Source organism: Simochromis diagramma, unplaced genomic scaffold (assembly GCF_900408965.1).
Source record: "Simochromis diagramma unplaced genomic scaffold, fSimDia1.1 OVJJ01000361.1, whole genome shotgun sequence".
NCBI lineage: Eukaryota > Metazoa > Chordata > Actinopteri > Cichliformes > Cichlidae > Simochromis > Simochromis diagramma.
Genome location: NW_024386860.1, coordinates 16580576 through 16596172, shown reverse-complemented (window position 1 = coordinate 16596172; position 15597 = coordinate 16580576). Strand labels below are relative to the sequence as shown.

The following is a 15597-nucleotide window of genomic DNA, read 5'->3' as shown; positions in this document are numbered from 1 at the left end:
TCTGTCAGTGTTTTGATCTGTTCACCATCAACATTGCGTGCAGCAGCAATCAGAGCCTCCCAGACACTGTTCAGAGAGGTGTACTGTTTTCCCTCCTTGTAAATCTCACATTTGATGATGGACCACAGGTTCTCAATGGGGTTCAGATCAGGTGAACAAGGTGGCCCTGTCATTAGTTTTTCTTCTTTTATACCCTTTCTTGCCAGCCACGCTGTGGAGTACGTGGACATGTGTGATGGAGCATTGTCCTGCATGAAAATCATGTTTTTCTTGAAGCTGCTCCCATTTTTTTTTACCATCCGGACCTGATACAGCTCTCGCTGTCGGACATGCCTGGGTTTGTTGCTTTTGTCGTGGTATTAGGGATCATCAAGACATGGTACCCCTATATAACTGACATCCTGATAAGGCACTTTAATGTACCGGTGTTACTGCAGACAATATGACATTGCAAAGCCTTAACAGTGTTAATTACAACACAATGAGCCCAGCGTTTGCAACTTTAGTGAATCTTTGAAGGATAAATAAATTCTTAATTAATGCCAGTAAACTCACAGTTTCACCTGTATAACATTTATGAAATATGGACAAAAATGGAGGAGGCAGTGCATGCTAACACAATCTGGCTGGAGGAAGATGAGCCCCTAGATGAAGCCTGCATGCATGAGTATCTTATATATACAGATATATGAAAAAGAAGCTACATATATTTGAACAAGAAGCAGTTGTCTTGCCAGATAAAGAAAACTGAATACAACCAAAAGGAACATGATCTTATCAGTAATTTATTAAATGAAAATCAAATTTGTAAAACTCTTTCTGATTGCATATGGATGCACCAGTAGCTGCAAAGATGCTGTGATGAGACTGTTGGAGTTCTTGAACATTTTATTTACTCTAAGGTTGAAATTGCTGGTCATGTTGAACTGACATGTTGCTTGAAATCTCTGCCACTTGTATTTTAGCTCTATAACAGTGGAATTATTTATTAAAATAAATAATTGGAAATCTTTTTAAATACCCTGTCAGGCTCATTTGAATTTTTCTGAGGCTTTGGCCTTTAGATCACTGTCCAATAACTAAGATGAGGCCAGACTAAACATGTCACAGGTTTAAATAAAACAGATACCACCTGTCAATCACAAAGACTATCCGGGTCATTGGCACCTGAGTTGAAACGGTTGATTCTAATTAAATTGATTTAAAGCTGTGATAAATGTAGGGTTGTGACTGTCTTTTTTATTAGTTGAAATATAAGTATATCAATATATCACCTTTATTAACAGACAGTAAGTAAATTCAACATTTGCTTCTTCAAACACTTTCTTCAACTTCACACATAACCACGGGGCCAACACCCACATACTTGTATAAAGCTGAATTTTTCACTTTACTTTAGACTACATTCCAGGACTGCCTACCTGGAGTATCTGTGCTCCAATAGATGCACCTGCTACACTTAAAGGCATTTCTGCATTAAAGGTCAGCTGGACAGCTTTCTCATGAGATACTCCTTTGTTCTATGTCCTGAAAATAGCTGCTGCTGATACAGCAAAGCACTTTAAACTGTGAAAGAAGGAAAGGACTTTATTAAAAACAACCTTGTCAAGGTTGTTTTGTACCACTAAATAGGTCCTTCAGGTAGTTTAACTTATGTAACATGGATTTTTCAGGACTCTGCTTGACTGGCACTACTGCCACATCAGTACAGCTACAAACGCACAAACCTCACTGCTTGTCCACAGATCCTCCCTGGGGGGTCACAGCGGCAAGGAGGGAGGGATTTCACGCTTGACCTTCCCCTCACAGCTTTGTGAGCCCCTTCACTCCCGCCTTGATTCTCTTGACCTACTTGGTCATCCTGGAGCAAGCCACTTATAATACCTACATCTCACCGAGCAGCACGCTCATCATCCCATCTGCAGGGCTCTTTGGCGGCGACATCTGACTGTGACTGATGCAAAAGTTTAGAGATAAAGGTTTAATCCCTTTGTGCCGAATATTGTACCGCTTACAGAATTCTGGGAAATGCATTGTTTCCTTTTTAATCCAAATCTCTAGGGATTTGTCATATGATTTCACATGTGGGGACAAGCTATAAAGCTCACATAAAATTAGATACAGAATGCTTCCTTTAAAAACACACCACCACTGGCAAAAAGCATAAAGATTGATATACCAATATCTATATCTATATATAGATATATATATACATATATAAAACTCATACAGATCCATTTCTTACCTTAGAAATGTTTAGACTGTTTCATCTGTGAAACAGTGGCAAGAAGCCATGGTTTGAAAAACAAACAAAGTTTTGCAATATATTCATCATGTTCTTTGTCTGCCTCTGATGATATGGTGTTAAGACTTCACTGATCACAGTGCAGGCTCTCTTTGTGCCAAGCTCTGGGGATTCCCCTCCTCTGCATCATCCTTTCTCACCCTCCCTCACCCCCTGCACACCCTTGGAGGAGGTGGATGGAGTGTCTTAGCACTCAGCAGCATCCAGAGCCCCCGATTTCCCCCCTGGCGAGCACCACTTAAGGCCTTCTGTCTCACACTGCAGCCGCACCAATAGTTGGAAAGCATTTTCTACTCAGATGAGCGCAAACAAAGACATGCATGTGCAGGAGCAAGGGAAGAGGGAGGAGGAGGCCATTGGTATGTTTGGTAAACAGCGAGAAAGCCGAAGGGAGCGGCCACTCGGGAGGAGAGGAAGAGGGGAAGGGGAAATGGAGGAGAGGGAACGCGAGAAGGGGGACAGAAGGGGATCGTACGCTCAGGGAGTCGGAAGCCGGTAAAGAGTTGAGTAAAGGAAATTGCAGGGGTTTCCATGTCACAATCCACAGATGGGCTGATCACAAAGGAAGGGGACGGCACACCTGGTACTGAACAAACACATATGTATACACAGACACACAGCTGAAACTGTACATACTGCTTTATGTGGCGAGCAGCCATCCTTTTGTAGGAACAATGTAAATCCTCAGAGAGTAGAAAGTGTGCAACACCTTGAACTCCTTCATTCACATTCTCACTTTGGATTCGTAAAAGAATTGCCCGTGGCCTTGCTAACACTTCAGAGAAAGTGTGCCCATATCTTAAGACACTCTTCAGGTCTTCAGTGTTGCCCTTCCTTTTTCTGTGGATATGGGGGTCAAACCCAAAGATGACAAAGTCCTCATATCAACGCCCACACACTCCTATTTGACCCAACACTTCCCCCTGACCCTGTTGTTTTATTTGAACCCTAATAACTCTCCTAATTAAACCTCTTTCCTATTATTTTTCCGTCCTTTCCCCTGTAAAAGGCCCGGGTTTCAAAGTGCTAATAAAATAAACTGAAGGGGGCCCCATTTCTTTATTTGTATGTGTGTGAAGAGTCTGTGGGAGAAAAGGGCATGGAATAGAGGCGGGGGGAGAGAACTGGAAGGACAGAGGTTTTAGGTTCAGAGGGGGGTAAAAGAAACATAGGTCAAAGGAAACAAAGAAGCGCGAGACCCTGAGGTCAAGCTGCCTGGTGTCCACAGTCACCGGGCTGCCGTTGTTGCAGGGCAAATGGCCTCACTTGTATAATCGCTCAGATATGTTTTGTCCACGAGAGTAGGATAGAATATATCACGGAGCAGCTGACAGACGAACAATAGATCACGTTCTGTGGAAGTCCGACCAGAGCGTTCGCAGGTCCTTTGAGTTGGTGAGTACATCTGGAAGAGCCAAGATTAACCCTGTGCTTGCTGGCCTTGCATATGGCTGACCCCTTTGACCTGAGCTGCAGCCTTAACAATATCGCTTATGGGATATTATAGAAGTTAAAGATACCCCATAGAGGGGGCATCCTTTTTAGACGTGACTGAAAAACTACAAAAGTGTTGCATGTTTTTAGGAGATTACAACAGCTGGCTGTTTTCAGTTGGAATCAAAATGGAAGCGTGAAAGGCACACCACTGGTTTTCTGAGGCTGCACTTAATCTGTACAGATCCTTCTGCAAAACAGATTGTCAGAGGATGAAACAGCTTTGGAAATCTATTTCCAATGCAGTGGCATTAAATTTGGGGGGTTGTGTCCAATGCAATTTACTTTAGACCACAACCGACAACCTGAGTGAAGCAGATACCTTTTTTTTATTTGTTTGTTTACTGCACAACTCCTTCTGAAAAACTTTTCAGGATAATTTACAATCACAAAGAGTGTCTAGGGAACATGCAGCAGAAGCTCAGGATGCATTCCCACCAGTGGAAAAACTTTGCCATGCCTGTTGTGGTCCTCTGGTCCTTGATGCTAACCTGCCGTTTCTGTCCTTCGACTTTGTTTTTTCTCTCCCTCTCTCTCCTGTCAGTATGCATTATGGGTTTATGCTGCCTTTCAGACACAGGATTTCCCTGCACTCCCTGCACAACTGACACACCTGAAAGCTGTTTGCAATCAAGTCACCTGTGTACAATTGGTCATTAACCTACCTGCTACTCAAGTCTAAAGAAATGCCTCGTTGTTGCTACTGTGATGGTGTTGTTTGACTTCTATGGTCCGTATGGGCTATGTGACTGGGTTTGCTTACCTTGATCTAACCTGGCTTACCTCTGTGAAGCCATGAGAACAAGAATCTGAAAGCAGGGTGCCAGTTTAGCTCATGGACTGAGCAGATAGCTATCTCCTTAGGCTGAAATGCAACAGTTTTAGTCCGGCCTGGACCCTTAGTTGTATGTCTTCCCCCATTCTCTATTCTTGCTCTCCACTACCACACCATCCAAAAATAAACTGAGAGTGTTTCAGTTGACCATCTGCTCCAAAAATACTGCCTTGCAATACTTTTTTATTCTCCATGCCTGCAATAAATCTGTTAAACTTTTATTTCAGTGTCTTGACAACTGCGCTGTCTGGGTAGAGTGTGCAGAAGGCAGGCAGGAAACATTAGACCCACTATCTATTTACTTAACAGCTACTTTAGCAAATGTGTGTCATTTTACATTACATGATTTTATACAGTGAAGATTCCAGTTAAAGATCATTTAATGTTGGGTCCAAAACTCTTGCTCTGATACACAACTCTGTCTGTCTAATGATAAAGTCTGCATTGCATGTGCATGTGTCCCCCTCCCAAGGCCAGAGTGAGAACCCCTGTAAAAATGAACATTTAATCATGATAGTACTGGCCAAAACAAGAATAAGCACCTGCTGGTTTATCTGGGATATCCAAATTGTGGATATCAGGTTTAAGACGTCCTGCTCCGCCTGCTGGCTATTATTTATGAATCTTACTCAGACTGTAGCTGATGGAGCCGAGATTGGATTTCAGCAAATGGGTTTCTTCTTTCACTGTCCACACAGACTTTTACCTGGCACGCTCAAAAAGAGCTTATTATGTGAGAAAACTGGCTTTTTGTTGAGTGAACCAGAGTGATGTTAACATAGGTTGCACTACCTCTGTAGCACTCTGTTGTGGCATCCAAGAGTCAGTTATCTATTGTTCTAAAACTTATCCAACAAGGGTCACAAGGCCAGGGTCTCTAACACAGCTGATAATGGACAGGTCACCAACCCATCACAGGCAAACAACACAGAGACAGACAAGCATTCGAGGCAACTTCCGTGCCAGTAATCCGCATATTTCTCTCATATTGGTTTCTCTTCATTTTCTCACAGTTAAATCCAGAATCAAATCTAATCGGACTGTTGGGGCTTCTCTGTATATAAAGTGCCTTGAGGTGACCGTTGCTTTGATTTGGCATTTTATAAATACAATTGAATCACATTGAATTAATTTACAGTGACCAACTAAGCCAGGGGTGGGCAACTCCAGGCCTCGAGGGCCGGTGTCCCTGCAGGTTTTAGATGTGTCCTTGAACCAACACAGCTGATTTAAATGGCTAAATTAGCTCCTCAACATGTCCTGCAGTTCTCCAGAGGCCTGGTAACGAACTAATCATGTGATTCAGGTGTGTTGACCCAAGGTGCGATCTAAAACCTGCAGGACACCGGCCCTCGGGGCCAGGAATTGCCCACCTCTGAACTAAGCTAACGTCCATGTCTTTGGATTGTGGAGGAAAACTACACAGCTACCACTGTGCCAACCACCCAGTCAGTACTTACAGATATTTTCAACCAAAGCATTAGACTGACTGTCCAACAGACATCCCTACATACTCCTAACACTGCTAATGCATACGTCCATCATCGAAAACTAATGTGCAGCAGGTGCAGAGTGACACCACTGACCACAAGAGAAAACCCGATGCTGATCAGTTCCGTTTATGATATTTGGAGCTGAGCCATAAACGTGACCAGTGTCTGTTAACTCTTACTCTGATTTTATGATGATAAACTTATTGGAGTGGAGCTTTATGAGCACAGGTTTATGTGTCTTTCTGCAGCAAATATAAAAGCAGCTGTGTGAATATCATGAGCTTTGTTGGTCAGCTGAACGTTCTTACACACCGGCTGTCACTCAAATCCCACAAAATATTCTAAACACTGGTGTTTGAATAACTTACAACCTCTTGACTAAAAACATAAGCACTGAGTAATACCCAAAGGGAGAGGTGATAATATAATATGGTGATATGATAATAGCTTCAGGCTGTGCATGAGATATAAACATGATCATATAGAGTGTAGAGTACTCCAGGGGGTTAAGTGAATGCAACCCTCCTTGAGACATAGTGCTAAAAAATGGGGTGGGAAATAGAGGCAAAGAAAGTCTTGTGTCAGGGTTCAGTCATGAATACCTGGGAACCCCGGAGAGGCTGAGTGAAGAGGGAACACGGAGCATGTTCAGCTCAGCATTAAGGAGCACTCTTTAAAATGCTGAATGAAAGCTGATAAAGAGAGGTCAAAATAAGTTTATGAGGAGAACGCCACTTAAGGCAAGGAGCAGCTAGCCCAAGTGTGCAAACTGGGTCATGACTTGCACTGAGAATGATGTGATTGACAGCAAGTGGGGTGCAACAGGAATGAGACACAGGTTTGAAGTCTGTGAGCAGGAGTAGGAAGATCACAGATGTCGAGCAAAAAGGTTGAGGGAGAGCTGGGAGAGGGTAATGAGTGAGTCGCAAGAGAAGGCCTTGAAAGAGTCTTATCTGTGACCCATCTGTCTTGACATGCACACTCCTCTGGTTAGTGCCCTGGAGGGGAGGGAAGGGGAGCTGCATGCGTGTTAGTTACTGAGTGCACAGGGCTTAGGGCTAAGGCATTGGCCTGTGCACTCTGGCCCAAAAACTAGCCTAACCAGCCCCATGCTTTAACACCCCCAGGAAAAACTCCCGTGACTTACTGCTGTGATCATGTGATTGACTGAGCTCTACACTGGGAACTAAAAACAAAGTAAGGAAAAAGGGTGTCACACGTCAGTGAAGATACAGATGTTACTTTCTTTCTCTTCTTCTCTCGCTTTTCTCTTCACCATAGCTGTCAGCTGATTTGTCACACATTTTGTTAGTCAAGCCCAGATGAATGATGAACCTTTTAATGCATTCTCAATCATCCAGGAAAGTAAATCTCCAAAAGTTGAATTCGTTCATTTGGACGTAGCGTTTTGTGGGAGAAATGTTTCGTCACTCATCCAAGTGACTTCTTCAGTCTCAGCTGACTGCAGGTTTCCCCAGTCTTATAAACAGTGGCTGGTTTCAGTCATTATGCAAATGTACTGTTTATAAGACTGGGGAAACCTGCAGTCAGCTGAGACTGAAGAAGTCACTTGGATGAGTGACGAAACATTTCTCCCACAAAACGCTACGTCCAAATGAACGAATTCAACTTTTGGAGATGAACCTTTTAATTCATGGAAAAGCGTGATTTTTGAAATGAGTTCAACCAAAGACTTTATATAAATGTTATTTAATCTTAAGGCGCTTTAAACCTACATTCTTCTCAGTTAGCAACATTAATGGGTTTGTGAGACAAGTTAGTCTCCATGGTAACTTTTTTTTAATAAACAGGAGCGGATTATGTTCAGTTTTGGTTTAAAATCAGCCGGGTCAACCATGACTTCATTTTTTTTCCCAATATGTACATATACAACCTCCTGCTGGGGGAAAATGTTTTATATGTTCAAGTTGAGCCATACCTCACAAATGTCACAAATTAAGTGTTTTTTATTGATTTCCTTTTTTAAATAAATGTAAAGTTACAAAGCAATTTCCATGTTTCCCTTATTAGGTTGTGAAACAATAACCTTTAATATTTAAATGTAACCAGTTTAAAGTTTCAGAGTTGTAACGAGCAGCTGTCACCACTTAAAGCACACTCAATGTTAAAATAGTTAACTGCAATTAAAGTGTTTGGAGGTTTTTTACCGTTCTGTGCGCTAAAACACCAGATTAGTAATTTTCTGCTGCGTTGATCTCTTCTCATATTTGCAACAGTGTTGCATTTTATTGTTACATTCTCTGTGGTCTTCGTATATTTCATCATAATTGCAGATAATGTCACTGATCAGAGTAGGCCAGACTCTCACACGCCCCTTTTTATGTGAACGCGCACACAGCCTGAAATAGAAAGCCTGGGTTCGAAGACAAAGTCAATAACCACCAACATGAAACTTGTGACTTGGGTTTTAGGTTTTGTCAACCACGGTAGACAAAATGAGAGTCTGCTTTGTTGAACTTTGTTGGTAGTACATCCCTCCTTCTATGACTTCAGTAAACATTTTTCTGATGAGTTTATGGTCTCAATTATTATTTTGAAGTCGTACTGAATAGACCACATAATGTTTATTTTGTACATTACTGCTCCCATTAAAGTAAAAAAAAGAGTATTAAACAGGCTTTAATTTGGGGTGGGTTATCTTGTGAAGTGAAGAGTGTGCAGTGTACTCAGTTTCTCAGTCAGATTCACATCTGTAGTTTCCAAGCCACCAGCAAAGCAACGGAAAACCGCTCAGCTCTCAAATGCAAGACAGGACATTGTTAATCCATGGGTAATGTCACAATTGCTACATGCATCTCTTATATACAGTCTGTGATTAAATAGCAATTATCGAAAATCATTGAAAACTGGGACTTTTAACTCATGAAAGTGGAATGAGCATCTACGAGGTGACGTTCTAAAATATAAATAAAAGTTTAATTTCTTCTCATTATTAAGTTTAAGAGTTACAATCACCAACCTATTTCCTGAGACACTAAAGATTCTTTTACACTGAAAATTTTCTTCAGGAAATTAAATTTCATCTGTTACTTTCAGTTATTTATTCTTTTTTGATTGGATTATTTTATACTTATTTATATTAGATAACTAATATTTTTAGTTATCTAATATAAATAATCGCCATCTGTAGCCAACCAGTAACACTTCTCTCTATTGTAACATAAAATGTGGTTTTGCTTATGTACATGAGCGCTTTAATGACTTTATCTCATTCATCTAGTAAATTACATGTAACTTTTGACACAGTCTTAAACATTTGGCAATAATGAAGGTGCACAAATGGCAGTGAGTGCTTGTACAATAAAAGGATGGGGGGGGGGGGGAGCGGGTTGTTTCTCGAAATCACATTTAACACTTCAGCTGTGATTAGGAAGCAGTTCATTCAGCAAACCTTGTACCTATCAGCACAAGTTGTTTTGCATCTAGTCCAACCTCCTAAGTTGTTTGCTTTTACTTGCATGTACAGCACACCTGGGAGATTTACCATAATGAATACCTGATGTGGTGAAGCAGTTAATTCCGCCTATAAAATAACTCCCTTCCTCCTTCCTGTGGGCCCCGGCTGTTGTTTATCAAACGAGGTAATGTGCTGTCATGTGACCCCTCCTCCCTCCCAGCAACCCACCTGTGTAGACTTTTCTCTTAATCCTCCTCCACCCCCCAAATCTTTTTTTTTTCTGCGCTTTGAATACTTAGACTACCGAGTGTAACTAATTCTCCCACACAAGGATATTGTCTTCTCCCTATCTCTGCTTTTGTCCTTTCCTTTCAAGGCAGCTATTCACTGATTTCATTAGTCAGCGGTGTGGTGTGAGAGAGAGTTGGTGAGGGTGGGGGCTTTCCAATTAAAAAGCCTTAATAGCCTATTACCATCACCTTTAGTTCAACTCTTTTTTTTCTTTTTTACAACATGAAACAAGCTAAAGATTAATCACCAGCAGAGGAGCGCGGGAGCTCATAAAAGTAATTCGGTAATTATTAAATTGTAAGTAGTACTGATCATTTTGAGACCTTTTTGCTAATATTGAGTCTGTGATATAGAATTGTTCCAATTAACACCAAAGACTAAAGGACCAAACTGGGTGCTTTTGCTGAGCTATTGGTACTGTGCAGTACACCAGGTTTGGCATTAAAGGCAGTAAATGTAATGAGTGTTGTTCTTAGAGGGGTTTAAATGAAATGTGTTTAACAGGCGACTCTTCCTCCACACATGCTGCACAGATCCTGCAGCTGCCCAGGGGGCCAAAACAAGACGCCAGTCCCTCGAGACAGACAAACCACCCTTTCTCAGACACCCATTTGTCGTACCCACCCCACCTCCCCCCTCTCTGTCCCTACCGATGGGTGACCCTGCGGCCAGCCAGGGTCAGCTGCGCAAAGGGAGCCCCCTGCACTCCGGCCCTCGGTCCGGAGCCGCAGCGTAAATCAGGGACTGTTCATCGCGGGAACCCTGCCCTGCCCGGGGTCCCAGCCCAGGCTGGCACCATCTGTCCCAGGCCTCTGACGCAGAAACAGAACTGCCAAGGTGGGTTCCCACTGACCTGGTGCACCCCCCAGGCCATGCAGGCCAGATCTGAGACCGGAGACAGATCCATCACTGCTGGAGTCTGGAGATGATGGAAGAGGCATGGTATACATCTACCGAACAGTAGTTCTGTGTGAGAATGAGCTGATACAAGGGAAGAATGAACCCCATTTTCAACAATAACAGAAATTCCTTATGGTAAACTATAGTCAGTTACATCATATCAAAACCATAGCTTTACAGTGAATTTCTGATAGAGGAGTACCTGCAGAAATTAATACATAAAATACACCTTGCATATATTTAGCAAAGTTGGTGTTTAACTGGCGTTTTATAACTAATAGAATAAAACACTGCTCATAAAAGTACGTCTTTACATTAACTTGGCACATCCAAACATCAATCAAGCCCTTTCATAAACTCTAGCCACTCAGCAGCCACCTTGAAACATCTCTTATTACTTATTTTGAAGCATTTAATAATTAACTTTAATTTTAAAGGCGAAAAGGACATAAAAAGAACAGCTGTGGAATAACTGGCTAAAAATAAAAACTGTTTTAATTGTGTTATTTGGCTCAAAAGAACAAAAGACATTTCTCAGTTGGAAGTTACAGGATTCTTTGAGTTACATGTCTCTTTCTTTTGATGTCTCTACTTCAGCATTTTTAAAAATGTGGGAAAAATACTAGACTATCCTAATAAGTCTTTAGACCAAATGTGCCAAGCTGACTGTAAAGATTAAATACAGTAAGAAAGAAAAAACAAACAAAAATAAGAACATGTAAAAAGAAAAAACTTTTTAAACTGAAGTAATGAACGCTCACTCTCACTGAACTGTCACCTTCCAAACAACCACGAGTGGAGTCTCCATCTGACTGGACGTTAATTGTACTGCTACAGGCAACTCTTAAATTTTATTTTCCTAGCTGAGCTAGTTGACCCAATTATTTAATGAACAGCCATTTCAGTGAAAGCTAAATTACTGATCTCTGGATACACTTAGAACTGCACCTCTGGCCAAAACAGTGACCGAGCAACCCTATTATTTTCCCGTATAACTGCCACGGCTGAATAGGTGATGTACTAGAAGCGCATGTAAAACAGTCCAACCTTTTAAGTGCAAAACAAGTCCCTGCACTCCACCTCATCATCCTTGATGTCTTTTCCCTCTCCATCCATAACAGCACCTGGAATTGTGACCAATAAATCACATCAGCAGAGACAGTCTGCAGGTCCCGGGGCCGTGCAGCCCAACGTACGGCTTTCTCTCACAGCCCCAGCTTCATTTCTTGCACCCTTAGGTCTGACTCTAATGGGCGAGCAGGGGTCATAAAGTGGTTGTTTCTGTTTTTCCTTTTTCCAAACCAGTGACACCAGTTGTTCACCTTCCTCACCGAAGCCTTTTGTGCGGCCTGACAGGCTGTCAATTCCAGGCAGGGGATGATTGTAGAAGATGACACGCATTACCTTGAGGTGACATCACATTCCACCAAAGGCCTGAGTTCAGCAACTTGTCTTGAGCTAACAATAACTTTGAACAGCTTTGCAGCACAGCGTTTAACGCTTGCTTTGGCTCGGTGATATCCGCTTGGCATTGCTGCTTTTGTCCTACACGTAATCTGAACAAAACTCAAATGAATCTTTCAGTTGAACGAAACCTTATGTTGAGTCAGACTCCCTCCAGTTATTTTTCTTGTCTTATCTCCTTCGCAGGCGTGAGAGGTGATTTTTGGCCATCATCAGGGTTGAGGACAGGACAGGAAGACCTTTACAGTGACACGACTCAAAAATAGACGCCCACCCACATACAGCGCACGCAAACTGACTGTAAAGTATGCATCATCCTGAGAACAAGCAGAAACTCCATTTTGTACTTTTTGTGTAAAAGTTCAATGTGAAACTCTGAGAACAAAAATACATGAATTATAATTCAAAATACATCTAATTTACAAATTAGCAATAAAATACTTCTATTTAAATAAACACATTTTTGTCTTAAAGTGTATTTTGTTGATAAGCTTCTCTTAGCTTAGTCCTGGGATTTGATCATTATACCAGTTTGTGTTTTTAATATCACTACATGCATAATCATAAGGAGAAAATTAAAAAGCACCACAATAACTGATATCCAACACTAGGTCAACGTTTTTGTTTTGTTTTTTGATTTAGCCATTCAAATAATCCGATTTGTTCACACATACTGCCCTCTAGTGTTGAAACAGCAACACTGCTGTCATCTCCCTGAACACCAGCAGCATCTCATGAGTTCGTTTTATGTCCACAGCATTTAGACAATAACTTTTTTTTCTTCTGTAACTGAAATGCAAACTTTCAGGTTTAATTAAAGAGTTTTAACAAAAGTATTGAGCTAACTACTTTAGAATTGCAGACAGTTTTACACACAGGCCCCATTTTCAGAGGCTAAAATGAACATATGTTTGAAACATTTGGTTGTATTTAATACTTGGACGAACAGTTTTGCATTTAATAACTGAAAACATGTTCTGGTGGGCAGAGATCCCATCTTTGCTTTAAGTAATTCTTGGTTTGCTTTTGCAGTTCGCTTCATTATACAGTTGCACGGTGAAGCTCTATCCAACTGGTTTTGCAGCATTTTGCTGAATCTGAGCAGAGAGTAAAGCCCCAAACACTTCACAGTTCATCCTGCCAGAACTGCTGCTAAGAAGCACCTGATATATCTACTGTTTGCTTGAAGGTGCACAGACAACCCTGACTTCACCCAATCTCTTACTGGGGTTTCAGATGGTGAGCCTTCCAACACAAAGAAAATCTGCCTTTTTGTACCCACTTTGTAGTATACCACTGTGGAAAACTGTAACTTAATGGTTGAGCAAACACAGAAGACCTGTTTCTTCAGACTTAATAGTAAGAAACACTAAACTGCACTCACGTATTATCCCCAATACTCAATACCCAATACCTACTCAAATAACTTCATTCAAACTTTTAATTATCAAGTCTCACAAATGGAACTGTAATATCACTTTTTATTGCCACTCACAGCAATGCAAGCATTGCTTTATTCTAAGAGGTGACTAAGTAAATGCAAGTATACAGGCAAATAGGGGCTTTCCTGAAATTTAGATTTCAGGAAAATCACTAAATGCTATGAGCACAAATCAAACAAAAATAAAACCATACAGTAGCTTAAAGAAGAAGAGTGCATCCCTGTATTGTATTCGTGCAGCACCTGGATGATAAAAACACCTGTGACCATCTAAAATCATATAATTTATATGCAGTTTTATAACAACAGAACCATTCAAACCAAATTTTGCATTATTAATGAATTAAAGAAAAGATTTAGAAATAAGACCACAACAAAATGATCTCCAAATAAAAGAGGAAATGCTGCTCTTTATACTTGTCAAGTATTTTCCTGTAGTCTTCACATTTCAGTCCCTCAGCACAAGTGAAACTACTTCACAGTCCAACACTTCATTCTCGCCCAGCCTTTAACTTCTCCTCCACTGTGTGATCACCTTTCGAACCTCCCATGCAGGGCGGACTCTTAGCCACGGTAGGGTTACTTTGCCACTGCTCAGGAGTCTTTGCTTGGATCGCCAGTGCATGAACACAGCTACTTAACTCCTCCTTCAAAGCTTCGTTAACCAGACGGTGACGCTGAATCAGCGGCAGGCCCTCAAATTTGGAGCTGACAACAAGGACACGGAAATGGGATTCCGAACCGGGGGGCACAGCGTGCATGTGGCTTTCATTTTGGACGTCTAAGTGGTCTGGCTTCAGCGCGTCGGTCAGTTTGGTTGTGATAGCCCTTTGAACGGGCCGGCTGGGGTCTGGGTCCATATGTGGTCTGAAGTGGGCAAAGGGACGGGTTAAAGCAGGATGGGAGGATACGGGCCGAGCACAGCGGAGGATGCTGGGAAGCATCAAGCTGTAGCAGTTGACCAACTAGGAAGGCATAAAAACATGTGACATGTAAGGTAATGTGACATACTTGTGTTCAGGACAGCATCTGGAGAATCAAGTAAAGACATGTTCAGGGCTTCAGCTGGGGTGAAAAAGCAGTTTTAGTCGATGCCCATTACATGATAAAAGCAATAAACAGATATCTTCTTCTGTTGAGGCACAAATTATCTCTGAAAAAGAATTGGGGTATTGTGTCATTATCATGTCTGGGTTAGGATGCGTTTGATTCACCATATAACAGGAAAACATCTGTTAGCTTGGTGAGGAGGCTCTTATTTAGCCACTGTGATGCCGTGAGAGCAGCTTCAGCGCCAAAACCGACTTCATGCAGTCAGTCATTCATGCATGGATTAAAATGACACATGCGCATTTAATTTTTACAGACTGCATTACCCTGGCATCTTAATAAAGACCTCACAGCTCTCCCATTGTCCCTTTTACAAAGGTACACCGACCGAAAGGACGGTTGTGTAACTGTTTGCTTGGTGGCATGAAGTCGTTGCTTGCTAGCTTGAGATTTCCAGCTTTCATGATAAAAACTACGGAGAGAAGGAAGCTGTGTTTACACCGAACATTTTCACACAAGACACGCACACTCTGTCTTTAATATTATAACTATATAATAATTGACCAAAGTAAATTTGGCTACTAACCTTCCAGCAAAGTATGCTCAGTGCTGCTGCTGTCTCGTTGTTCTACTTGGCTTTGGATGTTGACAACCAGCGTGTTACTGCCACCTGCTGGGCTGGAGTAAATACACAACACCCCCAAATGCAAATCTGCGGCAGGAAATGGGAAGTTCCTGTTTCACGAAGGTTTTCTACACACAGCAAACTACTTCATTTTATATTTCATCTCTAGACTCTCTTAAAAAGTCTGTCTCTCTTAAAAAGAAAAATGTTGTCATTCCATAATTGATAAGACTTTTCAATAAAATAACTAAAATTACCTTCTGCCTACCATTGATTTCATA

At 41.5% G+C, this 15597-nt stretch overlaps 1 protein-coding gene across 1 annotated transcript; it reads right to left on the bottom strand.

The window, feature by feature from the left end:
- Positions 1–13627: 13627 nt before the first annotated feature.
- bola1 (bolA family member 1) lies at positions 13628–15400 on the bottom strand. Its single transcript, XM_040030820.1, has 2 exons — positions 15278–15400; positions 13628–14606 (listed from the first exon to the last, which is right to left on the bottom strand). The coding sequence occupies exon 2, from the start codon at positions 14583–14585 to the stop codon at positions 14133–14135; it is 453 nt and encodes a 150-aa protein (XP_039886754.1). The 5' UTR covers positions 14586–14606; positions 15278–15400; the 3' UTR covers positions 13628–14132.
- Between the last annotated feature and the right edge of the window lie 197 nt (positions 15401–15597).

Coding starts and splice junctions, on each gene's coding strand:
- bola1 (XM_040030820.1), bottom strand. CDS start 14,585: ATGCTTCCCAGCATCCTCCGCTGTGCTCGGCCCGTATCCTCCCATCCT.